The 27,397-nt window shown below is 44.2% G+C and overlaps 1 protein-coding gene across 5 annotated transcripts in view; it reads right to left on the bottom strand.

The window, feature by feature from the left end:
• Positions 1-276: 276 nt before the first annotated feature.
• LOC110531290 (transcription factor E3) overlaps positions 277-27,397 on the bottom strand; it is a 45,271-nt gene continuing 18,150 nt past the window's right edge. The window contains exons 3-11 of one of the 5 annotated variants that reach the window (XR_005053397.1): positions 27,062-27,302; positions 25,770-25,994; positions 21,567-21,662; positions 15,139-15,262; positions 6,407-6,463; positions 5,748-5,823; positions 4,767-4,935; positions 1,313-2,962; positions 277-1,243 (exon numbers count right to left, since the gene is read on the bottom strand). Coding sequence is in view for 4 of the 5 variants with exons in the window: in XM_036989081.1 (XP_036844976.1) it covers positions 2,519-2,962; positions 4,767-4,935; positions 5,748-5,823; positions 6,407-6,463; positions 15,139-15,262; positions 21,567-21,662; positions 25,770-25,994; positions 27,062-27,253 (1,383 nt within the window). In the remaining variant the exon portion in view is untranslated. Of the gene's footprint in view, positions 2,963-4,766; positions 4,936-5,747; positions 5,824-6,406; positions 6,464-15,138; positions 15,263-21,566; positions 21,663-25,769; positions 25,995-27,061; positions 27,303-27,397 lie in introns of all 5 variants that reach the window. The other 4 variants (XM_036989084.1, XM_036989083.1, XM_036989082.1 and 1 more) reach the window with 4 other exon arrangements.

Genomic DNA, 27,397 nt, shown 5'->3' with positions numbered 1-27,397 from the left:
TTCTACAATGTGGAAAATTGTAAAAAATAAAATTAAAAAAAACCTGGAATGAGTCGGTGTTCTAAAACTGTTGACTGGTAGTGTAGATACATGGGGCGTATAAGCACTCATAACACCTTTATAAGTGCTTATAACAACTAAACTACTGCAGTTTAGTGACTGACAGTAGGGTTAGGGGTCAATTCCATTTTCAATCTGTAAAATCTAAGAAGAGAATGAAAAAAATGTAATTCATTAATAAAAAAATAAAAAACATTCTCATTACATTCTGTTCTGTTTTTTTTTTAAACCCCTGAACTGAATTGACCCCAGCCAGGCCAGGAACAGGAAGTGATGAAGTTCAGGGTTAGTCTACTCTTAACTGTCTTGTTGTTGAAGACAACAGAACATTGGGTCTACAAACACAGTAACTGTTTAGTCTACTATATGGCTGGCTGCTCAGACTGGTTTTCCTGTGGGACTCTTTAGAAGCATACACAACACTCATGCAACATGTCTACCAATGAAAAGTGCTGCACTATCATGTATCCCAAATGGCACCGTATTTCCTGTATACTGCACTCCAGTAGTATCCCGATGTGCACCGTGTAGGGAATAGGTTGCTATTCGGGATACACAGACAGTTCATCTTGCTGTTTCAACACAGAATATAATGCCATCCCTTTTTTTTGTTGCAGAGTTTCACAAATGCTGAGGTCTCATCATACATACATACAAATAATGGTTTTTAATTTAATATTTGTGGCTTTCTGAACACACCATCTGTTGTTTCATTGAAACAATATTCCCCAACTCCTGTTTCCTTTTCTATGATAAAGACCAGGGATGGACAACTCCTGAAAATAACAGACATAAAAATAGGTTAATGTCTATTTTAACGTGTTTCATCTACTCTCACATAGTCTGCAATTCATTTTGACCCCTTTTTTAAGGATTTTTGGAATCTTACTGCCAGGATTTCTGGAACCTTACTGCCAGGATTTCTGGAACCTTCCTGCCAGGAATTCTGGAACCTTACTGCCAGGATTTCTGGAACCTTTCTGCCAGGATTTCTGGAACCTTCCTGCCAGGATTTCTGGAACCTTCCTGCCAGGATTTCTGGAACCTTACTGCCAGGATTTCTGGAACCTTCCTGCCAGGATTTCTGGAACCTTCCTGCCAGGAATTCTGGAACCTTACTGCCAGGATTTCTGGAACCTTTCTGCCAGGATTTCTGGAACCTTACTGCCAGGAATTCTGGAACCTTCCTGCCAGGATTTCTGGAATCTTTCTGCCAGGATTTCTGGAACCTTACTGCCAGGAATTCTGGAACCTTACTGCCAGGATTTTTGGAAAACCTGGGGACTGGAATTTTGCAAATCCTAGACTAAACTAAGACCTTTGACCACGACTCTGTGATTGATGGACGGGGCCATGCATAGTATGTGGATGCTTCACCCCAGTCCTCTGATAGGCCTTACGTCGTGTTCCAGATGAACTACATTGCAGACTGACTTATCTACAAATAACCTTGTGTCTTAAACAATTACTAGGAGATAGGGTCTAGGAGCTAGGGTCTAGGAGCCAGGGTCTAGGAGCTACGGTCTAGAAGCTAGGGTCTAGGAGCCAGGGTCTAGGAGCTAGGGTCTAGGAGCTAGGGTCTAGGAGCCAGGGTCTAGGAGCTACGGTCTATGAGCCAGGGTCTAGGAGCTAGGGTCTAGGAGTTAGGGTCTAGGAGCCAGGGTCTAGGAGCTAGGGTCTAGGAGCCAGGGTCTAGGAGCTACGGTCTAGAAGCTAGGGTCTAGGAGCCAGGGTCTAGGAGCTAGGGTCTAGGAGCTACGGTCTAGGAGCCAGGGTCTAGGAGCTAGGGTCTAGGAGCTAGGGTCTAGGAGTTAGGGTCTAGGAGCCAGGGTCTGGGAGCCAGGGTCTAGGAGCCAGGGTCTAGGAGCTAGGGTCTAGGAGCTAGGGTCTAGGAGCCAGGGTCTAGGAGCCAGGGTCTAGGAGCCAGGGTCTAGGAGCTAGGGTCTAGGAGCCAGGGTCTAGGGTCTAGGAGCCAGGGTCTAGGAGTTAGGGTCTAGGAGTTAGGGTCTAGGAGCCAGGGTCTAGGAGCCAGGGTCTAGGAGCCAGGGTCTAGGAGCCAGGGTCTGGGAGCTAGGGTCTAGTAGCCAGGGTCTAGGAGCCAGGGTCTAGGAGCTAGGGTCTAGGAGCTAGGGTCCAGGAGCCAGGGTTTAGGAGCCAGGGTCTAGGGAAGGGTCTCCCAAACTCGGTCCTCAGGATCCTAAAGGAAGCACGTTTTGGTTTTTGCCCTGGCACTACACAGTGGAATGAAATACTAATTTAACCATAACGCTTTGATCATTTGAATCAGTGTAGTGTTAGGGCACAAACCAAAACGTGCACCCCATTGGGATCCTGAGGACCGAGTGTGGGAAATGCTGGTCTAGGGGTTGGTTTTGGACTGAGAACAGTCACAGGCTTTCCTCCATGCATGAAGCTGCTCTTGCCTAGCAGTGTAAGGGGTAGGGTCCTTTAACTCAAGTCACAAGTCCTCCTCCATGCTGAAGCTGCTCCTGCGGCTGGAGGTCTTGGAGACTCCTGGGGAGATGGAGGAGAGCAGGGGCTCTCGGGCCCACACCGGGGACAATCCTATCCCCCCATGGTCCATCAAGATGTCCCCAAGACCCATGTCCGGTAGCAGGGAGGAGTGGAAGGCTGCGGCAGACGGGTCGTCCAGCTCAGAGAAGCCCAGAGGAGAAGCCATGTTCATCAGGCCAACCGGTGAGGCCGAGGGTGGTGGAGACAGAAAGGAGGGGGAGGTGGCCTGAAGGCCTGGGCCACCACTCAGGGAGAAGAGGGTCTTGGAGAGGGCGTCGCCCGTGCTGGGGTCCAGGGATTGTGATAGGCTGAGGTGTGAGGAGGAGGAGCCCTGGGAGGAGGAGGCGGGGGTGGAGAGGCCGTGGAGGCAGGCCTGCATCTCTAGCTCCTGTAGAGAGATACAACAACGGTCGACACTTCAGTTTAGTCCATGAGACCATTTTTAAAACAATGTGCTTCATGCCTAAGAACAGCCCTTAGCTGTGCATTACTCATGATAATGCATAGATTCTCATGCCTTAAGGCTCCCCTGAATTTTTTCAATATTTTGTTAAAAATCGCGTAAAATTTCAACGTCCTGCTACTCATGCCAGGAATATAGTATATGCATATGATTAGTATGTGTGGATAGAAAACACTCTGAAGTTTCTAAAACGGGTTAAATCATGTCTGTGACTATAACAGAACGTGAATAACAGGCAAAATTCCAAGAAAAACCTCTTCACAAAAAATAAATAAAAGTATCCATCCAGCAGTCTCTGTATTGTCTATGGCAAGGGAAAATAGATAGCGGTCAGTTTACAGTTCCTACATATTCCACACGATGTCGCCAGTACTGGCATTTACTTTGAAGTGAATCCTTGGTGGGATGAGTAATAGGCACTTCCTGTCATCCAGTACACACCGGAAGTTTCTGGAAGAGACAATTTGGACCATGATTTCAAGAGTAGCAGCTATTGAATACAGATCGCCCCGTGATCAATTTGATCGATTATTAACGTTTACAAATACCTAAAGTTGGGTTACAAAAGTAGTTTGAAGTGTTTTGTCAAAGTTTATCGGCAACTTTTTTAATTTAAAAAAATGACGTTGCGTTTCGGAAAGCTGTTTTTTCCTGGATCAGACGGGCTATATAAATGTAAATTTTGGGTATACATGGACGGATTTAATCGAAAAAAAGACCCAATTGTGATGTTTATGGGACATATAGGAGTGCCAACAAAGAAGCTCGTCAAAGGTAATGAATGTTTTATATTTTATTTCTGCGTTTTGTGTAGCGCCGGCTACGCTAATTCTTTTGTTTACGTCTTTTCCGGTATTGCGGGGGGGTGCATGCTATCAGATAACAGCTTCTCATGCTTTCGCCGAAAAGCATTTTAAAAATCTGACATGTTGGCTAGATTCACAGCGAGTGTAGCTTTAATTGAGTACCCTGCATGTGTGTTTTAATGGAAGTTTGAGTTTTATCGAGTACGATTAGCATTTGGCGTTGCACATTTCCGCAGATTATTGGCCAGGAGAGATGCTAGCTTAATTAATGTACAGTAGAAATAGTAGAGGCCCTAGCACACTGCCCTGGGGAACGCCACAGATTATTGATTTCGCCTGAGGCAATTTACTTCTAGCACTTCCAATGAAACAAGATCATTCCAACATCACACGTAAGTAATTACCAGCCTTCCTTGCAGCATACTGATTGACTACCATCCTTCCTTGCAGCATACTGATTGCCTACCAGCCTTCCTTGCAGCATACTGATTGACTACCAGCCTTCCTTGCAGCATACTGATTGACTACCAGCCTTCCTTGTAGCATACTGATTGACTACCAGCCTTCCTTGCAGCATACTGATTGCCTACCAGCCTTCCTTGCAGCATACTGATTGACTACCAGCCTTCCTTGCAGCATACTGATTGACTACCAGCCTTCCTTGTAGCATACTGATTGCCTACCAGCCTTCCTTGCAGCATACTGATTGACTACCAGCCTTCCTTGCAGCATACTGATTGACTACCAGCCTTCCTTGTAGCATACTGATTGACTACCAGCCTTCCTTGCAGCATACTGATTGACTACCAGCCTTCCTTGTAGCATACTGATTGACTACCAGCCTTCCTTGCAGCATACTGATTGCCCGTTTGACTTTATTGTCCTAACCTGTATACGTAGCAGTAGGTTACTGTCAGTGTTACCTGTATACGTAGCAGTAGGCTGCGGTTGCTGTGCTCCAGTTTCCTCTGTCTGGTCTCCACCTCCTTGGCTCTCTGCTGCTCCTTCTGCAGCCTCCTAATGTAGTCCACAGACGCCTTCAGGATGGTGCCCTTGTTCCAACGCGTCTCCCTGTCTCCGTAGCAGGGGGGTCAGTGAGGAGAAAGGAACAGCGGCATGATTAGATACTATGTTGTAGCAGGGGGGGGTCAGTGAGGAGAAAGGAACAGCGGCATGATTAGATACTATATTGTAGCAGGGGGGGTCAGTGAGGAGAAAGGAACAGCGGCATGATTAGATACTATGTTGTAGCAGGGGGGGGTCAGTGAGGAGAAAGGAACAGCGGCATGATTAGATACTATGTTGTAGCAGGGGGGGTCAGTGAGGAGAAAGGAACAGCGGCATGATTAGATACTATGTTGTAGCAGGGGGGGGTCAGTGAGGAGAAAGGAACAGCGGCATGATTAGATACTATGTTGTAGCAGGGGGGGTCAGTGAGGAGAAAGGAACAGCGAGGTGATTAAATACGAATAGTAGCGGGGGGGGGGGGCATTGAGGAGAATGGCACAGTGGCGTTGCAGTTAACGGTTTAAGCACCTATAGGTAATCTATATAGGTTGTTCAATCTACAGTCTGTCATGATTGAATAATCATGCACTTGAGAACAGCAAATGTGTTATCTGCTATAAGTAATTTCTGTCCATAGGAACTCACAGGTCACTAGGTTTGGATAACTAAGGGTCAGGGGTAATTTCTGTCCATAGGAACTCACGGGTCACTAGATTTGGGTTAGGGTAACTAAGGGTTAGGGTTCATTTCTGTCCATAGGAACTCACGGGTCACTAGATTTGGGTTAGGGTAACTAAGGGTTAGGGTTCATTTCTGTCCATAGGAACTCACGGGGTCACTAGATTTGGGTTAGGGTAACTAAAGAATAGGGTTAATTTCTGTCCATAGGAACTCACGGGTCACTAGATTTGGGGATGAGAGCTCCCAGTTCCTTGATGCGATCGTTGATGTTGAACCTCCTCCGTCTCTCAACTAGGAGAAGAATCGTAACATGTCAACATTATCACCAAGGTGCTGTTAAAAATGTTAGACGTAATTGTCACGCCCTGGTCTAAGTATTTTGTGTTTTTCTTCATGTATTGGGTCAGGCCAGGGTGTGGCATCGGGTTTTTTGTATTGTGGTGTGTTTTGTCCTGGGGTTTTGGTGTGTATGTATTGGGATTGTAGCTAGTGGGGTTATCTAGCAAAGTCTATGGCTGTCTGGAGTGGTTCTCAATCAGAGGCAGGTGTTTATCGTTGTCTCTGATTGGGAACCATATTTAGGCAGCCATATTCTTTGAGTTTGTCGTGGGTGATTGTCCTGAGTGTCTTGATGTCCTTGTTTGATGTTAGTTGACACAAGTATGTGTTTATGTGCACGAGTATTAGGCTGTTTTCGGTTTTCGTTTCGTTTATTGTTTTGTAGTGTTTGTGTTTAGTCGTGTGTTTAAATAAACATGGATCGCAATCTACACGCTGCAGTTTGGTCCGACTCTCCTTCACTATATGAAAGCCGTTACAGTAATAAAATACATTTAACATACCCATTGGCAGTAAAGTATTAGTCTATACTCACTCTGGTTATGATTGTCCTTTTTCTGTCGCTCCTTCATCATAGCTTTAGCCTCCACCACTAGAAGATACATTTCATATTGGAAGTTAATGAGGAAGACATCTTGAAGCATAAAATACAAAGAGAAATAAAAAAAAATAAAAAAAATTCATTAATTCATTACTTTATGCATGTTTAGAATGTTTTAAAATAACAAAAACATGCAAGTCATATAGACACGTCGGTGTGTGTAGTACTGGTGATATTATATACAGTGCCTTGCGAAAGTATTCGGCCCCCTTGAACTTTGCGACCTTTTGCCACATTTCAGGCTTCAAACATAAAGATATAAAACTGTATTTTTTTGTGAAGAATCAACAACAAGTGGGACACAATCATGAAGTGGAACGACATTTATTGGATGTTTCAAACTTTTTTAACAAATCAAAAACTGAAAACTTGGGCGTGCAAAATTATTCAGCCCCTTTACTTTCAGTGCAGCAAACTCTCTCCAGAAGTTCAGTGAGGATCTCTGAATGATCCAATGTTGACCTAAATGACTAATGATGATAAATACAATCCACCTGTGTGTAATCAAGTCTCCGTATAAATGCACCTGCACTGTGATAATCTCAGAGGTCCGTTAAAAGCGCAGAGAGCATCATGAAGAACAAGGAACACACCAGGCAGGTCCGAGATACTGTTGTAAAGAAGTTTAAAGACGGATTTGGATACAAAAAGATTTCCCAAGCTTTAAACATCCCAAGGAGCACTGTGCAAGCGATAATATTGAAATGGAAGGAGTATCAGACCACTGCAAATCTACCAAGACCTGGCCGTCCCTCTAAACTTTCAGCTCATACAAGGAGAAGACTGATCAGAGATGCAGCCAAGAGGCCCATGATCACTCTGAATGAACTGCAGAGATCTACAGCTGAGGTGGGAGACTCTGTCCATAGGACAACAATCAGTCGTATATTGCACAAATCTGGCCTTTATGGAAGAGTGGCAAGAAGAAAGCCATTTCTTAAAGATATCCATAAAAAGTGTTGTTTAAAGTTTGCCACAAGCCACCTGGGAGACACACCAAACATGTGGAAGAAGGTGCTCTGGTCAGATGAAACCAAAATTGAACTTTTTGGCAACAATGCAAAACGTTATGTTTGGCATAAAAGCAACACAGCTGAACACACCATCCCCACTGTCAAACATGGTGGTGACAGCATCATGGTTTGGGCCTGCTTTTCTTCAGCAGGGACAGGGAAGATGGTTAAAATTGATGGGAAGATGGATGGAGCCAAATACAGGACCATTCTGGAAGAAAACCTGATGCAGTCTGCAAAAGACCTGAGACTGGGACGGAGATTTGTCTTCCAACAAGACAATGATCCAAAACATAAAGCAAAATCTACAATGGAATGGTTCAAAAATAAACATATCCAGGTGTTAGAATGGCCAAGTCAAAGTCCAGACCTGAATCCAATCGAGAATCTGTGGAAAGAACTGAAAACTGCTGTTCACAAATGCTCTCCATCCAACCTCACTGAGCTCGAGCTGTTTTGCAAGGAGGAATGGGAAAAAATGTCAGTCTCTCGATGTGCAAAACTGATAGAGACATACCCCAAGCGACTTACAGCTGTAATCGCAGCAAAAGGTGGCGCTACAAAGTATTAACTTAAGGGGGCTGAATAATTTTGCACACCCAATTTTTCAGTTTTTGATTTGTTAAAAAAATTTGAAATATCCAATAAATGTCGTTCCACTTCATGATTGTGTCCCACTTGTTGTTGATTCTTCACAAAAAAATACAGTTTTATATCTTTATGTTTGAAGCCTGAAATGTGGCAAAAGGTCGCAAAGTTCAAGGGGGCCGAATATTTTCGCAAGGCACTGTATATACTGAGTGTACAAAACATTAGGAACACCCCCCCCTCCCCCCTCTTTCCGGATACACCTGGTCCGTCTATGTCAATGCCAGTAAAGTTGAAAAAAGGCCACATCCAAATGAAGAGCCCCTTGGATGAGTGAGGAAACGAATCAATTGGGCTCCCGCCCAGCGACTCCTGTGGCGGGCTGGGCGCAGTGTGCGCTAACCAAGGTGGCCAGGTGCACGGTGTTTCCTCCGACACATTGGTGCGGCTGGCCTCCAGGTTGGATGAGCGCTGTGTTAAGAAGCAGTACGGCTGGTTGGGTTGTGTATCGGAGGACGCATGACTTTCAACCTTCGTCTCTCCCGAGCCCGTACGGGAGTTGTAGCGATGAGACAAGATAGTAGCTACTACAACAATTGGATACCACGAAATTGGGGAGAAAAAGGGGTAAAATGTTTTTTTTTAAATATATATATAAAAAAATAAAAAAATAAAAAATAAAATAAAGTTAAATAAAACATTTATATTTAAGAGAAATTGCAGAAAAAGGGAGAGCGGAAGATCAAAAGTTGCAGGTCCATTATGATATTCTGAGAGAGCAACTTGGCGTATGTGACAAGGCCATTAGAAATGCCAGACGGGCTAATTTTTACTAACTTGATCACTATTGATCAGAGTCTTTAGAGAGTGCTCTTCTCCACCGTAGATCCTACCCCCGCAAACCCATGTGGTTAATTTGTGGCATATTTCAGAGATAAGATAAACAACACAAGGCTGGGTATCAGTCAAGACCTGATGAGAAGCTTGATGATGTGAGCCCCAGTGTAGCCGATGTGAAACGGCTAGCTTAGTTAGCGGTGGTGCTGGTGTAACGGATGTGAAACGGCTAGCTTAGTTAGCGGTGGTGCTGGTGTAACGGATGTGAAACGGCTAGCTTAGATAGCGGTGGTGCTGGTGTAACGGATGTGAAACGGCTAGCTTAGTTAGCGGTGGTGCTGGTGTAACGGATGTGAAACGGCTAGCTTAGTTAGCGGTGGTGCTGGTGTAACGGATGTGAAACGGCTAGCTTAGATAGCGGTGGTGCTGGTGTAACGGATGTGAAACGGCTAGCTTAGATAGCGGTGGTGCTGGTGTAACGGATGTGAAACGGCTAGCTTAGTTAGCGGTGGTGCTGGTGTAACGGATGTGAAACGGCTAGCTTAGTTAGCGGTGGTGCTGGTGTAACGGATGTGAAACGGCTAGCTTAGATAGCGGTGGTGCTGGTGTAACGGATGTGAAACGGCTAGCTTAGTTAGCGGTGGTGCTGGTGTAGCCGATGTGAAATGGCTAGCTTAGATAGCGGTGGTGCGCGCTAATAGAGATTCAATCGGTGACGTCACTTGCTCTGAGACCTTGAAGTAGTGGTTCCCCTTGCTCTGCAGGGGCCGTGGCTTTTGTGGAGCGATGGGTAACGATGCTTCGTGGGTGTCAGTTGTTGATATATGCAGAGAGTCCCTGGTTTGAGCCCAGGTAGGGGCGAGGAGAGGGACGGAAGCTATACTGTTACACTGGCCTACCACACAATGGCTCTATGGATGTATTTTCCCTGGTTGACACAGACATGCTCAGGAAAGGGATATCACAACTTAAGCCTTCTACCTGCCTTCTCCATCCTATCCCCACCACCTTCTTCAAAACAGTTTTTAATTGCATATCTGAAGAAGTGCAAGCTATTGTTAATCTCTTCCTGTTCACAGGCACTTTCCCCACATCACTAAAAACTGCTATGGAGAAACCCCTTCTGAAGGAAAGTCATTTCGATTCTTCAGCTCATAGCAATTTTCAGATTTTTTCCTGACAATCTCCAACCTTCCACTTTTAAGCAAAATCCTGGAGAAATTGGTTTTCAAACACGTAAATTATTTTTGAAGAGCCTACTGTATTTAAGAAAAATTCTAATTAGGTTTTTGTGCCCACCACAGCACAGAGACAGCCTTAGTTAAAGTGGCAAATGGCTTTAGAGCCAACACAGATGCCAAACAGCTCTCTGTCCTTGTACTCTTAAGCGCTGCATTCGACACTGGTGACCATGATGTCCTTCTGGACAGACTGGAGAGGTGGGTTGGCCTCTCCGGGTCTATTTCTAAATCGATTTAGGACCTATTGAACCAGTCAATAGTTTTTTAACTCAGAGAAGATAAATATCGCGGGACATTCCACAAGGTTTGATTCTGTTCAGCTTCTATACACTACATTTCTATACACTGCAACCCGGAAAGTAGTCAGACCCTTTGACTTTTTGTTGCGTTACCACCTTATTCTAAAATGTATTAAATTGTTTTTCCCCCCCTCATCTATCTACACACAATACCCCATAATGACAAAGTAAAAACAGGTTTTTAGAATAAAAAAAAAATATCACATTTACATAAGTATTCAGACCCTTTACTCAGTACTTTGTTGAAGCACCTTTGGCAGCGATTACAGCCTCATGTCTTCTTGGGTATGTTGCTAGAAGCTTGGCACACCTGTATTTGGAGAGTTTCTCCCATTCTTCTCTGCAGATCCCCTCAAGCTCTGTCAGGGTGGATGGGGAGCGTCGCTGCACAGCTATTTTCAGGTCCCTCCAGAGATGCTCGATCGGATTCAAGTCCAGGGCTCTGGCTGGGACACTCATGGACATTTAGAGACTTTTCCTGAAGCCACTCCTGCATTGTCTTGGCTGTGTGCTTAGGGTCGTTGTCCTGTTGGAAGGTGAACCTTCACCCCAGTCTGAGGTCGTGAGAGCAGGTTTTCATCAAGGATCTCTCTGTACTTTGCTCCATTCATCCTTTCCTCGATCCTGACTAGTCTCTCAGTCCCTGCCGCTGAAAAACATCCCCACAGCAGGATGCTGCCACCGCCATGCTTCACCGTAGGGTTGGTGCCAGGTTTCTAGGAAGAGTCTTGGTGGTTCCAAACTTCTTCCATTAAAGAATGATGAGGCCACTGTATTCTTGGGGACCTTCAATGCTGCGGAAATGTTTTGGCACCCTTCTCCAGATCTGTGCCTCGACACAATCCTGTCTCGGAGCTCTACGGACAATAACTTCGACCTCATGGCTTCGTTTTTTTTCTCTGACATTCACTGTCAATTGTGGGACCTTATATAGACAGGTGTGTGCCTTTCCAAATCATGTCCAATCAATTGAATTTACCACAGGTGGACTCCAATCAAGTTGTAGAAACATCTCAAAGATGATCTATGGAAAAAGGATGCACCGGAGCTCAATTTCTAGTCTCATAGCAAAAGCTCTGAATACTTACATAAATACCGTATTCGTTTTTATTTTTAATACATTTGCAATCATTTCTAAAAAACTTTTTTCATTTTCTCATTATGTGAAAAGGCTTTTTACCACCTGAGGAACAGTGCCAAGGTTTCTCTCTCAGGCTGATACAGAGAGACTCATCCATGCTTTTATTACAAGCAGGCTTGACTACTGTAATGCTCTCTTGTCTGGTTTACCCAAGAAAGCCATTGGTCAACTGCATAACATACAGAATGCTGCAGCACGGGTACTGACCCAAGACCAGACAGAGAGCACACATCACACTGGTGTTAAGTTCTCTACACTGCCTTGCCTGCCTGTGAGTTTTAGCATTAATTTGAAAGATTCTTCTATTGGTTTTTAAATTGATTGTGCACCCCAACACGTCAGACATGCTTTAAGTTATGTACCCAGTAGGTCCCTCAGGTTCTCTGGCCTTTTAACTCTCCCAAAGCCTAGGACCAAGAGGCATGGAGAGGCAGCCTTATAACTATCCCAAAGCCCAGGACCAAGAGGCATGGAGAGGCAGACTTTTAACAATCTCAAAGCCCAGGACCAAGAGGCATGGAGAGACAGCCTTTTTCCTATCCCAAAGCCCAGGACCAAGAGGCATGGAGAGGCAGCCTTTTAACTCTCCCAAAGCCTAGGACCAGGAGGCATGGAGAGACAGCCTTATAACTATCCCAAAGCCCGGGACCAAGAGGCATGGAGAGACAGCCTTTTACCTATCCCAAAGCCCAGGACCAAGAGGCATGGAGAGACAGCCTAGGACCAATAGACATGGAGAGACAGCCTTTTAACTATCCCAAAGCCTGGGACCAAGAGGCATGGAGAGACAGCCTTATAACTATCCCAAAGCCCAGGACCAAGAGGCATGGAGAGGCAGCCTTTTAACTATCCCAAAGCCAAGGACCAAGAGGCATGGAGAGACAGCCTAGGACCAAGAGGCATGGAGAGACAGCCTAGGACCAAGAGGCATGGAGAGACAGCCTAGGACCAAGAGGCATGGAGAGGCAGCCTTTTAACTATCCCAAAGCCTAGGACCAAGAGGCATGGAGAGACAGCCTTTAGTTACTATGCCCCCAGCCTTTAGTTACTATTACCTCAGCCTTTAGTTACTATGCCCCCAGCCTTTAGTTACTATGCCCCCAGCCTTTAGTTACTATGCCCCCAGCCTTTAGTTACTATGTCCCCAGCCTTTAGTTACTATGCCCCCAGCCTTTAGTTACTATGCTCCCAGCCTTTAGTTACTATGCCCCCAGCCTTTAGTTACTATGCCCCCAGCCTTTAGTTACTATTACCTCAGCCTTTAGTTACTATGCCCCCAGCCTTTAGTTACTATGCCCCCAGCCTTTAGTTACTATTACCTCAGCCTTTAGTTACTATGCCCCCAGCCTTTAGTTACTATGCCCCCAGCCTTTAGTTACTATGCCCCCAGCCTTTAGTTACTATGTCCCCAGCCTTTAGTTACTATGCCCCCAGCCTTTAGTTACTATGCTCCCAGCTTTTAGTTACTATGCCCCCAGCCTTTAGTTACTATGCCCCCAGCCTTTAGTTACTATGCCCCCAGCCTTTAGTTACTATGCTCCCAGCCTTTAGTTCCTATGTCCCCAGCCTTTAGTATGCCCCCAGCCTTTAGTTACTATGCCCCCAGCCTTTAGTTACTATGCTCCCAGCCTTTAGTTACTATGCCCCCAGCCTTTAGTTACTATTACCTCAGCCTTTAGTTACTATGCCCCCAGCCTGTAGTTACTATGCTCCCAGCCTTTAGTTACTATGCCCCCAGCCTTTAGTTACTATGCTCCCAGCCTCTAGTTACTATGCCCCCAGCCTTTAGTTACTATGCCCCCAGCCTTTAGTTACTATGCCCCCAGCCTTTAGTTACTATGCCCCCAGCCTTTAGTTACTATGCCCCCAGCCTTTAGTTACTATGCCCCCAGCCTTTAGTTACTATGTCCCCAGCCTTTAGTTACTATGCCCCCAGCCTGTAGTTACTATGCTCCCAGCCTGTAGTTACTATGCTCCCAGCCTTTAGTTACTATTACCCCAGTCTTTAGTTACTATGCCCCCAGCCTGTAGTTACTATGCTCCCAGCCTGTAGTTACTATGCTCCCAGCCTTTAGTTACTATGCTCCCAGCCTTTAGTTACTATTACCCCAGTCTTTAGTTACTATGCCCCCAGCCTTTAGTTACTATGCCCCCAGCCTTTAGTTACTATGCCCCCAGCCTTTAGTTACTATTACCCCAGTCTTTAGTTACTATACCCCCAGCCTCTGGAATAGCCTGCTAGAGAACCTGAGGGGGACCAAGAGGCATGGAGAGACAGCCTTTAGTTACTATGCCCCCAGCCTTTAGTTACTATGCCCCCAGCCTTTAGTTACTATGCCCCCAGCCTTTAGTTACTATACCCCCAGCCTTTAGTTACTATGCCCCCAGCCTTTAGTTATTATGCTCCCAGCCAGAGAACCTGAGGGGGCTGAAACTGTGGACATATTTAAAAGAGATCTTAAAACACACCTTTTTAACTCTACTTTTCCTTTTTTATCCTCTTATGTTTATTGTGTAGTAAATATTTCATTTTTTATTTTCATTGTTTTTATTTTTATTTTTTCCCCTGTAAAGCACATGGTCTGAAAGCATTCCCTGTCTGAAATGTGCTGTGTAAATAAAGCTTGATTTGATTTGATGTTATGGAAAGAGCAGGTGTTCGTTCCTATTGTTTCGTACACTCAGTCTATATTACCAGAGATGAACTAGGAAGAGGGAATGACTGAGCGGAAGGCTGAGGCAGAGCTTTATATTGAGAAACATGACTATGGCTCTAAGGCTGAGGCAGAGGTTTATATTGAGAAACATTACTATGGCTCTAAGGCTGAGGCAGAGGTTTATATTGAGAAACATGACTATGGCTCTAAGGCTGAGGCAGAGGTTTATATTGAGAAACATGACTATGGCTCTAAGGCTGAGGCAGAGGTTTATATTGAGAAACATATGGACGAGGACTGATAGTTCTAGTTGTGACTGACTGACTGGACAGGGGAAGTCTGGGTGAGCAATGCTGAGTAAGAACTTTAAAGAGAGAGAAAAATAGAGAGAGAGAATGAGAGCGAGAGAGCAAGATGGGGGAGGGAGAGAGATACAGATACAGAGCGAGAGATCGAGTTAGAGAGAAAGACAGACCCTATAAGAGAGAGATAGACCGAGTAAGAGAGAGATAGACAGAGTAAGAGATAGACAGGCAGAAAGTTGAGAGACAGGGAGAAGTAGAGAAATAGAGAGAAAGACAGAGTAAGAGAGCGACAGAGACAGAAAGAGAGAGTAAGAGAGCGATAGACCGAGTAAGAGAAAGACAGACCGAGTAAGAGAGACAGCGTAAGAGAGCGACAGAGACAGAAAGAGAGAGTAAGAGAGAGAGAGACAGCGTAAGAGAAAGGCAGAAAGTTGAGACACAGGGAGAAATATAGAGAGATAGAGACAGTTCAGAAACAGCTAGGGATTGAGTGTGATTTAGAGACCAGGCAGACAAGAGAAAGATAGAGATATGAGCGAGAGGGGGTACTGAAGGATAAAGGTGACTGAGAGAGGAATTATTTACCGGTACCAGTTAACTCAGTCTTGATGGTGTGCAGGTCAGCAGGACAGGAGTTGGAGACGGTGATGGTAGGAGCAGCCATCCCTCCACTGCTGAACACATCCAGCATGTTCACTGACACCGGCAGCTGCATACACACAACAACAACAACACTCATAAGGTGTAAACAACAACACTCATAAGGTGTAAACAACAACAACAACACTCATAAGGTGTAAACAACAACAACACTCATAAGGTGTAAACAACAACAACAACAACACTCATAAGGTGTAAACAACAACAACACTCATAAGGTGTAAACAACAACAACACTCATAAGGTGTAAACAACAACACTCATAAGGTGTAAACAACAACAACACTCATAAGGTGTAAACAACAACAACAAACACTCATAAGGTGTAAACAACAACAACACTCATAAGGTGTAAACAACAACAACAAACACTCATAAGGTGTAAACAACAACAACAGCAACTCATAAGGTGTAAACAACAACAACAACAGCAACTCATAAGGTGTAAACAACAACAACAACAGCAACTCATCAGGTGTAAACAACAACAACACTCATAAGGTGTAAACAACACTCATAAGGTGTAAACAACAACAACAACACTCATAAGGTGTAAACAACAACAACAGCAACTCATAAGGTGTAAACAACAACAGCAACTCATAAGGTGTAAACAACAACAACAGCAACTCATAAGGTGTAAACAACAACAGCAACTCATAAGGTGTAAACAACAACAACAACTCATAAGGTGTAAACAACAACAACACCACTCATAAGGTGTAAACAACAACAACGATACAACAGCTTTTCGAGGTCATCAACAACTTCCCAAATGTAGTACTCGGTCTACTTCCGCCCTCATCCAAGCAGAAGCAGAAAGCAGTGACAACAGAATGTGCTTTGATGTCAGAAGTCTCGGAGTCTCAACATATTAAAACATAACTCCAGTGATAACTTCCCTGGAACGTTGATCATGTGAATTCCAGACTCCGTCTAATGTCTACATATCAGATGAGGTTCGGATTCGCAAAATTCTGGTATCTTTCCTCAAATTCCCCTGGTTCTGCAGAAATCCTGGTTGGAAAATAGATTCCTGGAATCAGGAGGGAATAAAGAGGAAATCTGGAACCATCCAACCAGGATTTCTGGAAGAAAATAAAAAACAGAAGAATTTTGGGGGGAAAGTTACTGGACTTTTTTTGCAACCCTAGCCAAGGTATAACACGGTCATGATCTCTCACCTCTCTCTCTGCCCAGTGGACAGGCTTCAACCTCTAATCAAATAGATACTCATTCATTCATCCAAAACAGCACAACCAGAAAGCAACCACTGACCGGTATAAATCACTAAATGTACAAACAAAATAACAGTAAATCTGAAAAGACAGAAGGAAAAACTAAAAACTCAACTCACAATGTGAACAATACTTTGGGAGTCATAGAAAAAAACAGAACTCCATGGATGGACATGACACAAATCTTTAAATATATCTATCTATGTTTCTTTAAAACTCCTTCCTCTTTGCCCATTGTCCCCACTGTGGCCATGCTTACAGAGTATTAACATACCATAGGAAAAACATTCAAATAAATCAATGTAGAAAACATAGAAAGCCGTCATTTTAATAAATACTGTGTTTAATAAATACTGTGTTTAATATATACTGTGTGTTAATAAATACTGTGTTTAATAAATACTGTGTTTAATAAATACTGTGTTTAATAAATACTATGTTTAATAAATACTGTGTTTAATAAATACTGTGTTTAATATATACTGTGTTTAATAAATACTGTGTTTAATAAATACTGTGTTTAATAAATACTGTGTTTAATAAATACTGTGTTTAATAAATACTGTGTTTAATAAATACTGTGTTTAATATATACTGTGTTTAATAAATACTGTGTTTAATAAATACTGTGTTTAATTAATACTGTGTTTAATAGAGTGTGCTAACTGTTTAACAGGCTCCGCGCAGTGTGCTAACAGCTCCGCGCAGAGTGTGCTAACAGTTTAACAGGCTCCGCGCAGAGTGTGCTAACAGCTCCGCGCAGAGTGTGCTAACAGTTTAACAGGCTCCGCGCAGAGTGCTAACAGTTTAACAGGCTCCGCGCAGAGTGTGCTAACAGTTTAACAGGCTCCGCGCAGTGTGCTAACAGCTCCGCGCAGAGTGTGCTAACAGTTTAACAGGCTCCGCGCAGAGTGTGCTAACAGCTCCGCGCAGAGTGTGCTAACAGTTTAACAGGCTCCGCGCAGAGTGCTAACAGTTTAACAGGCTCCGCGCAGAGTGTGCTAACAGTTTAACAGGCTCCGCGCAGAGTGTGCTAACAGTTTAACAGGCACCGTGCAGAGTGTGCTAACAGTTTAACAGGCACTGTGCAGAGTGCTAACAGTTTAACAGGCACCGTGCAGAGTGCTAACAGTTTAACAGGCACCGTGCAGAGTGTGCTAACAGTTTAACAGGCACCGTGCAGAGTGTGCTAACAGTTTAACAGGCACCGTGCAGAGTGTGCTAACTGTTTAACAGGCGCTACGCAGAGTGTGCTAACAGTTTAACAGGCACCGTGCAGAGTGTGCTAACTGTTTAACAGGCACCGTGCAGAGTGTGCTAACAGTTTAACAGGCACCGTGCAGAGTGTGCTAACTGTTTAACAGGCACCGTGCAGAGTGTGCTAACAGTTTAACAGGCACTGTGCAGAGTGCTAACAGTTTAACAGGCACCGTGCAGAGTGTGCTAACAGTTTAACAGGCACCATGCAGAGTGTGCTAACAGTTTAACAGGCGCCGTGCAGAGTGTGCTAACTGTTTAACAGGCACCTGTCAATATGACCAACATTATTTACTATTCACAACAGGATCAACAGAATACAGTAATAACCACATTGTTAGCATGTCTATATCTCAGTTTCATTATCAGAATACAGTAATAACCACGTTGTTAGCATGTCTATATCTCAGTTTCATTAACAGAATACAGTAATAACCACATTGTTAGCATGTCTATATCTCAGTTTCATTAACAGAATACAGTAATAACCACGTTGTTAGCATGTCTATATCTCAGTTTCATTAACAGAATACAGTAATAACCACGTTGTTAGCATGTCTATATCTCAGTTTCATTAACAGAATACAGTAACAACCACATTGTTAGCATGTCTATATCTCAGTTTCATTAACAGAATACAGTAATAACCACATTGCTAGCATGTCTATATCTCAGTTTCATTAACAGAATAGAGTAATAACCACGTTGTTAGCATGTCTATATCTCAGTTTCATTAACAGAATACAGTAATAACCACGTTGTTAGCATGTCTATATCTCAGTTTCATTAACAGAATACAGTAATAACCTCGTTGTTAGCATGTCTATATCTCGGTTTCATTAACAGAATACAGTAATAACCACGTTGTTAGCATGTCTATATCTCAGTTTCATTAACATAATACAGTAATAACCACGTTGTTAGCATGTCTATATCTCAGTTTCATCAACAGAATACAGTAATAACCACGTTGTTAGCATGTCTATATCTGTTTCATTAACAGAATACAGTAATAACCACGTTGTTAGCATGTCTATATCTCAGTTTCATTAACAAAATACAGTAATAACCACATTGTTAGCATGTCTATATCTCAGTTTCATTAACAGAATACAGTAATAACCACATTGCTAGCATGTCTATATCTCAGTTTCATTAACAGAATACAGTAATAACCACGTTGTTAGCATGTCTATATCAGTTTCATTAACAGAATACAGTAATAACCACGTTGTTAGCATGTCTATATCTCAGTTTCATTAACAGAATACAGTAATAACCACGTTGTTAGCATGTCTATATCTCAGTTTCATTAACAGAATACAGTAATAACCACGTTGCTAGCATGACTATATCTCAGTTTCATTAACAGAATACAGTAATAACCACGTTGTTAGCATGTCTATATCTCAGTTTCATTAACAGAATACAGTAATAACCACGTTGTTAGCATGACTATATCTCAGTTTCATTAACAGAATACAGTAATAACCACGTTGCTAGCATGACTATATCTCAGTTTCATTAACAGAATACAGTAATAACCACGTTGTTAGCATGTCTATATCTCAGTTTCATTAACAGAATACAGTAATAACCACGTTGTTAGCATGACTATATCTCAGTTTCATTAACAGAATACAGTAATAACCACGTTGTTAGCATGTCTATATCTCAGTTTCATTAACAGAATACAGTAATAACCACGTTGTTAGCATGTCCATATCTCAGTTTCATTAACAGAATACAGTAATAACCACGTTGTTAGCATGTCTATATCTCAGTTTCATTAACATAATACAGTAATAACCACGTTGTTAGCATGTCTATATCTCAGTTTCATTAACAGAATACAGTAATAACCACGTTGTTAGCATGTCCATATCTCAGTTTCATTAACAGAATACAGTAATAACCACGTTGTTAGCATGTCTATATCTCAGTTTCATTAACAGAATACAGTAATAACCACGTTGTTAGCATGTCTATATCTCAGTTTCATTAACAGAATACAGTAATAACCACATTGTTAGCATGTCTATATCTCAGTTTCATTAACAGAATACAGTAATAACCACGTTGTTAGGATGTCTATATCTCAGTTTCATTAACAGAATACAGTAATAACCACGTTGTTAGCATGTCTATATCTCAGTTTCAAGTTAAGATAGACCCTTTAGACAGCTACAATGTCAAAATCAATTCAGTGAGAATGTAAAACCTAAGCAAATCCAAACAAACTTTAAAAAAAAAACCTCTTATCTCATCTAACTACAAACAAATTCCACAGAACAACAATACTTTAGTTTACCTCAATCATCTTGTTTATTTTGTTATCATCATGCTGCTGCTGCTCCTGCAGAACAACCAGTATCCTCATCTTTCTCCTGCCGAACCAAACTGCTCTCACACTCAGTCGCTTCCCCTTTCTCTCAGAACAGGCGGTTGAGAAATGGGGAAACATGTTCAGGAGGAGAAAAAAAACACCTCTCCTCTCTTTCTCTCCAGTCCACTGTTAGCTAACCTTTAGTCTTCTTAGTTGGCCAACTCTCTCCACATTCTTCACAGTTAAGCTATCAGCATTCTACACCCAGGCAGCCCCCCTCCCTATCCTCCTGCACCATGCTGACCCCACCCTGCCCTACTGTAACCCTGGCCTGCTCCTCTAGCCCTGTCCTGGCTACTGTTAGCCATCTGTCACAAGTGTGTTTACTCTCACAGCGAGACTGGATTCCACTGTCTCGGAATAGACATTCAACTGCCCCCCCCCAAAAAAACAAAAAACAAATCAATGACAGACAAACAGAGATGCAGCTATCAATGTGTTGATAAGCCAATAAGAGCGAGGGTCAACTTTCAGTGAAGGAGAGAAGAGGATTCCATTATTAACTGCTTGCTGCGATAGCAATCTACAAGAAGGCTTACTATGTGTGTTTCACTTGAAGAAGTGGGCCAACAGATGATTCATTCATCTCCAGGAGTGAATGCATTGTCATATGTTGTTGGTATGATATTTTGCTACCTACCGTGTTGGCTAGCTGTAGACCAGAGTCCATCAACTTACAGAAGGATACCTACCGTGTTGGCTAGCTGTAGACCAGAGTCCATCAACTTACAGAAGGATACCTACCGTGTTGGCTAGCTGTAGACCAGAGTCCATCAACTTACAGAAGGATACGTACCGTGTTGGCTAGCTGTAGACCAGAGTCCATCAACTTACAGAAGGATACCTACCGTGTTGGCTAGCTGTAGACCAGAGTCCATCAACTTACAGAAGGATACCTACCGTGTTGGCTAGCTGTAGACCAGAGTCCATCAACTTACAGAAGGATACCTACCGTGTTGGCTAGCTGTAGACCAGAGTCCATCAACTTACAGAAGGATACCTACCGTGTTGGCTAGCTGTAGACCAGAGTCCATCAACTTACAGAAGGATACCTACCGTGTTGGCTAGCTGTAGACCAGAGTCCATCAACTTACAGAAGGATACGTACCGTGTTGGCTAGCTGTAGTCCAGAGTCCATCAACTTACAGAAGGATACCTACCGTGTTGGCTAGCTGTAGACCAGAGTCCATCAACTTACAGAAGGATACCTACCGTGTTGGCTAGCTGTAGACCAGAGTCCATCAACTTACAGAAGGATACCTACCGTGTTGGCTAGCTGTAGACCAGAGTCCATCAACTTACAGAAGGATACCTACCGTGCTGGCTAGCTGTAGACCAGAGTCCATCAACTTACAGAAGGATACCTACCGTGTTGGCTAGCTGTAGACCAGAGTCCATCAACTTACAGAAGGATACCTACCGTGTTGGCTAGCTGTAGACCAGAGTCCATCAACTTACAGAAGGATACCTACCGTGTTGGCTAGCTGTAGACCAGGGTCCATCAACTGAAAGAACTCATCGTTGAGACCGGATTCAAAACTGATGATGCCATCGATCACATCTTCCATCTGAAAGACAGACAGCGCAGGGGTCAGTAGAGGATATATATATATATATATATACACATATACACACACATATACACTACCGTTCAAAAGTTTGGAGTCACTGAGAAATTACCTTGTTTTTGAAAGAAAAGCCATTTTTTTTGTCCATTAAAATCACATCAAATTGATCAGAAATACAGTGTAGACATTGTTAATGTTGTAAATGACTATTGTAGCTGGAAACGGCTGATTTTTAATGGTAATCTACATAGGCGTACAGAGGCCCATTATCAGCAACCATCACTCCTGTGTTCCAATGGCACGTTGTGTTAGCTAATCCAAGTTGATCATTTTAAAAGGCTAATTGATCATTAGAAAACCCTTTTTCAATTCTGTTAGCACAGCTGAAAACTGTTGTTCTGATTAAAGAATCAATAAAACTGGCTTTCTTTAGACTAGTTGAGTATCTGGAGCATCAGCATTTGTGGGTTCGATTACAGGCTCAAAATGTCCAGAAACAAATAACTTTCTTCTGAAACTCGTCAGTCTATTCTTGTTCTGAGAAAGAAGGCTATTCCATGCGAGAAATTGCCAAGAAACTGAAGATCTCGTACAACGCTGTGTACTACTCCCTTCACAAAACAGAGCAAACTGTCCCTAACCAGAATAGAAAGAGGGGTGGGAGGCCCCGGTGCGCAACTGAGCAAGAGGACAAGTACATTAGAGTGTCTAGTTTTGAGAAACAGACGCCTCACAAGTCCTCAACTGGCAGCTTCATTAAATAGTACCCACAAAACACCAGTCTCAATGTCAACAGTGAAGAGGCGACTCCGGGATGCTGGCCTTCTCCCTGGTCTCCCTGATAACTGGTCTCCCTGATAACTGGTCTCCCCAGCACCTTGGGTCAGACATACAGCCAGACTGAGATAGCGTGTTAGACCGGTTTAGTCAGGGTGAGAAAGGGTGAGTCATACATAGAAAACCTCTAACTAACCTAACCTCTAACTAATCTAACCTAACCTCTAACTAATCTAACATCTAACTAACCTAACCTAACCTCTAACCTAACCTAACCTCTAACTAACCTAACCTCTAACTAACCTAACCTAACCTCTAACTAACCTAACCTCTAACCTAACCTAACTAACCTAACCTCTAACTAATCTAACCTAACCTCTAACTAACCTAACCTCTAACTAACCCAACCTAACCTCTAACTAACCCAACCTCTAACTAACCTAACCTAACCTCTAACTAACCCAACCTAACCTCTAACTAACCCAACCTAACCTCTAACTAACCTAACCTCTAACTAACCCAACCTAACCTCTAACTAACCTAACCTAACCTCTAACTAACCCAACCTAACCTCTAACCTAACCCAACCTCTAACTAACCCAACCTAACCTCTAACTAACCTAACCTCTAACTAACCCAACCTAACCTCTAACCTGTAAAACACTCCACACAGCACTTTAAGGCACAAATTCACAAATATTGTACGACGTGTCTTATTCAGGCTCTTTCCTTCCTTCCTGAAATTCAACCCCTCCTTAATGTCTGAGTAAGACCTTTTTTTGACCAACTGAATTGAAAATCCAGTTAAATTACATTTTAATACAACTTGTTTCATCCCCCTTCAGGGGCAAATTCATGTGATTTTACTATAGAAGTTCAAAAACAAAAGCTTGAATCTGTAATGTGTTAATTCAGGACGAATACAGACCGACAGACAGCGGAGTACACCTTTAACTAAAGTCTCTGTGGTGTGAAGTGTGCAGAGGTCATTAGCCTAGAACTGTTGTATTTGACAGAACCATTTTGTACTGAATACACATAGCAAGGTGCAGGAGACAGGAGACAGGAGACAGACCAGCCCCAGTCAGACAGACAGGCAGACAGGCAGACAGACCAGCCCCAGTCAGACAGACAGGCAGACAGGCAGACAGGCAGACAGACAGACAGACAGACAGACAGACCAGCCCCAGTCAGACAGACAGGCAGACAGACAGGCAGGCAGCTAGACAGGCAGCTAGACAGACAGACAGACAGGCAGACAGACAGGCAGACAGGCAGCTAGACAGACAGACAGACAAACAGACAGACAGACAGACAGGCAGACAGGCAGCTAGACAGACAGACAGACAGACAGACCAGCCCCAGTCAGACAGACAGGCAGACAGACAGGCAGCTAGACAGACAGACAGGCAGCTAGACAGGCAGACAGGCAGACAGACAGACAGACAGGCAGACAGACAGACAGACAGACCAGCCCCAGTCAGACAGACAGACACACAGGCAGCTAGACAGACAGACCAGCCCCAGTCAGACAGACAGACACACAGGCAGCTAGACAGACAGACAGACAGACAGGCAGCTAGACAGACAGACACACACAGGCAGCTAGACAGACACACACACAGGCAGCTAGACAGACAGACAGACAGACAGACAGGCAGCTAGACAGACACACACACAGGCAGCTAGACAGACACACACACAGGCAGCTAGACAGACAGACAGACAGACAGACAGACAGGCAGCTAGACAGACACACACACAGGCAGCTAGACAGACAGACAGGCAGCTAGACAGACACACAGACAGGCAGCTAGACAGACAGACAGACATACAGACAGACAGACAGACACACAGGCAGCTAGACAGACAGACAGACACAGACAGACAGACAGACAGACAGACAGCTAGACAGACACACACACAGGCAGCTAAACAGACAGACAGGCAGACAGGCAGACAGACACACACAGGCAGCTAGACAGACAGACAGACAGACAGACAGACAGACAGACAGACAGACAGACAGACAGACAGACAGACAGACAGACAGACAGACAGAATAACGTGGAACCAAACACACAGAGAAAAGGTGAGAAAGAGAGACACCCCGTGAAACTTGTCTACGACAACATTCTATTGTTATTACAGGGGGAACAAACTACTGTTGAATTTTAAAGGAACTGAAAGACCAAGACAGTGTATTATATATATATATATACATGGAACACACAAGATGTGGTTAAAATGAATATTTTACAGATGGAGGACATTCTAGACAGAGTTGCAGTATGTCTTGTTTGATAGAATAAAGTTTGGTTATTTAGGTCAAAGCGTGTTGAAAGGATGTGGTGTCAGTTGACGAGTTTACAACGTTATAGAAATGTATTGCATAAAACAGAGGCGATTGTCATGTAGAATAGAACAGGGGTTCTCTCATGTAGAATAGAACAGGGGTTCTCTCATGTAGAATAGAACAGGGGTTCTCTCATGTAGAATAGAACAGGGGTTCTCTCATGTAGAATAGAACAGGGGTTCTCTCATGTAGAATAGAACAGGGGTTCTCTCATGTAGAATAGAACAGGGGTTCTCTCTTGTAGAATAGAACAGGGGTTCTCTCATGTAGAATAGAACAGGGGTTCTCTCATGTAGAATAGAACAGGGGTTCTCTCATGTAGAATAGAACAGGGGTTCTCTCATGTAGAATAGAACAGGGGTTCTCAAACGTTTTGGGGCCAGGGACCACTTTATGCGATAGCAAAATTCATCAGGGACCCCCCCCCCCCCCCCCCTCATAATAGGAACACAACTGGAATAAAATCAAATCAAAAATACAAGGACTTTTCCTAGGACTTTGACTGTGCATGGACAGACAAACAGAGTCTCAGGCCCTGGGAAGGAGCACTTTAAAGCCTCTTGGTATCGAAGAGAAAATGGAGCACATTTCTACACATTTTGTCAATGGGGCAGAGAGATGTTGTTGTTGTTGTTGCAGCTTTAAATCTAACATCCTGCAAGTCTACACATTGTGTCATGAGGCAGAGAGAACATTTAGCAGTTTTAATTACAGTACATTTATGTTTTTAAAAAATTAAATAAATGGGGAATACACATATTGAGTTGAAATGGATCATTGTTGGAGTCGTGTAGATACCAACATCCCAGTGAGCCTCCAGGGCCATGTTGCCTAGGGTTACGAACATACATTGTAGATTCATAATATGACATTGTATTGCATTACACTCCATACAACCTATTTCACGAATTCCTCGACCAAAATTAGTTTAATCTATTATTGTTAGTAATATTCATAAGAGATCTGGCCCGTACCTCCTCTTTGTTGGAGCTCAGGCTGAGCACAGCCAATGGGCTGCTAGGAGAGCTGCTGGCTGCAGGCTGGAGCTCGGGGGCGGATCCGGAGTGAGGTGAGGGGGAGGCGCCCAGCGTCTGATTGGTCAGTTTGTTCCCCACGGTGGAGGAGAGGTAGTGTTTAACCTGCTGTCTCTGGGAGGCCTGGAGGTGGTACTTAGTGGGGTTCTCCAGGTAGGTCTGAACCTATTGGAGAGAGAGTGAGAGAGAGACACTGGCGTTAGTTAGAGAGACAATGTAATACAGTATCTGCAACATCTCCCACTTCGATTTAAAACGTTTGTGGTCAAAAGCAAACCCAGTCCCCCCAAACCCAGTCCTCCCCAAACCCAGTCCTCCCCAAACCCAGTCCTCCCCAAACTCAGTCCTCCCCAAACCCAGTCCTCCCCAAACTCAGTCCTCCCCAAACTCAGTCCTCCCCAAACTCAGTCCTCCCCAAACCCAGTCCTCCCCAAACCCAGTCCCCCCCAAACCCAGTCCCCCCCAAACTCAGTCCTCCCCAAACTCAGTCCTCCCCAAACTCAGTCCTCCCCAAACCCAGTCCTCCCCAAACCCAACCCAGTCCTCTCCAAAACCCAACCCAGTCCTCTCCAAAACCAACCCAGTCCTGCCCAAAACCAACCCAGCCCTCCTCAAGTCCAGCCCTCCTCAAGACCAGCCCTCCTCAAGACCAGCCCTCCTCAAGACCAGCCCTCCTCAAGCCCTCCAGATGATGTATTGACAGTAGATGTAGGGAAACAGGGTGAAAGGGTTGTGATTCATACCCATGTTGCTGATGGTCTATGTGTTTGGGGGACTGCAGGACTCCTGCACTATAGTATCTTATCATTATCATGTCCGCAATTCTGGAACTCTCCAACTGTCATTTCTTTGACACACAAACAGACCAGGCGTTTCTAGTGAATTGCAAACCCAACAGCCCTCCGAGAGTTTCAGGAAAGTCATGACCTTACCTCGAGGACCTCCACAGGAACCTGAACAGGGGGTGGTCATATGACCTTACCTTGAGGACCTCCACAGGAACCTGAACAGGGGGTGGTCATATGACCTTACCTTGAGGACCTCCACAGGAACCTGAACAGGGGGTGGTCATATGACCTTACCTTGAGGACCTCCACAGGAACCTGGGCAGGGGGTGGTCATATGACCTTACCTTGAGGACCTCCACAGGAACCTGGGCAGGGGGTGGTCATATGACCTTACCTTGAGGACCTCCACAGGAACCTGAACCGGGGGTGGTCATATGACCTTACCTTGAGGACCTCCACAGGAACCTGGGCAGGGGGTGGTCGGGCTTCAGTATGCTCTGGGGCCATGGAGATGGCTGGGGAGGAGTCGGTGGTGTGTAACTGGGCCGAGGAGACCTGCTGCTGGGCCTCTCTCCTCTCCTGGTCCCTGGCCTGCTGGCGCATCAGCTCCTGCCTCATCAACACCCGAGACGTCATCACTGAGCTGGTGGAAGGACACGCCGTATCAGTGGGGGGTGAAGACAGGCTGCAGGCGGAGAGAAGGGGGACAGAGTCAGGTCAGCTTAAAAAACACACATGTTAAAACAGGCTACAGGGGCAGACCATGAAGGACGGAGTCAG

This window comes from Oncorhynchus mykiss, chromosome 9, assembly GCF_013265735.2.
Source record: "Oncorhynchus mykiss isolate Arlee chromosome 9, USDA_OmykA_1.1, whole genome shotgun sequence".
Taxonomy (NCBI): Eukaryota; Metazoa; Chordata; class Actinopteri; order Salmoniformes; family Salmonidae; genus Oncorhynchus; species Oncorhynchus mykiss.
Note: the sequence above shows the minus strand (reverse complement) of the source record. Positions and strands in the feature narration are given on the sequence as shown.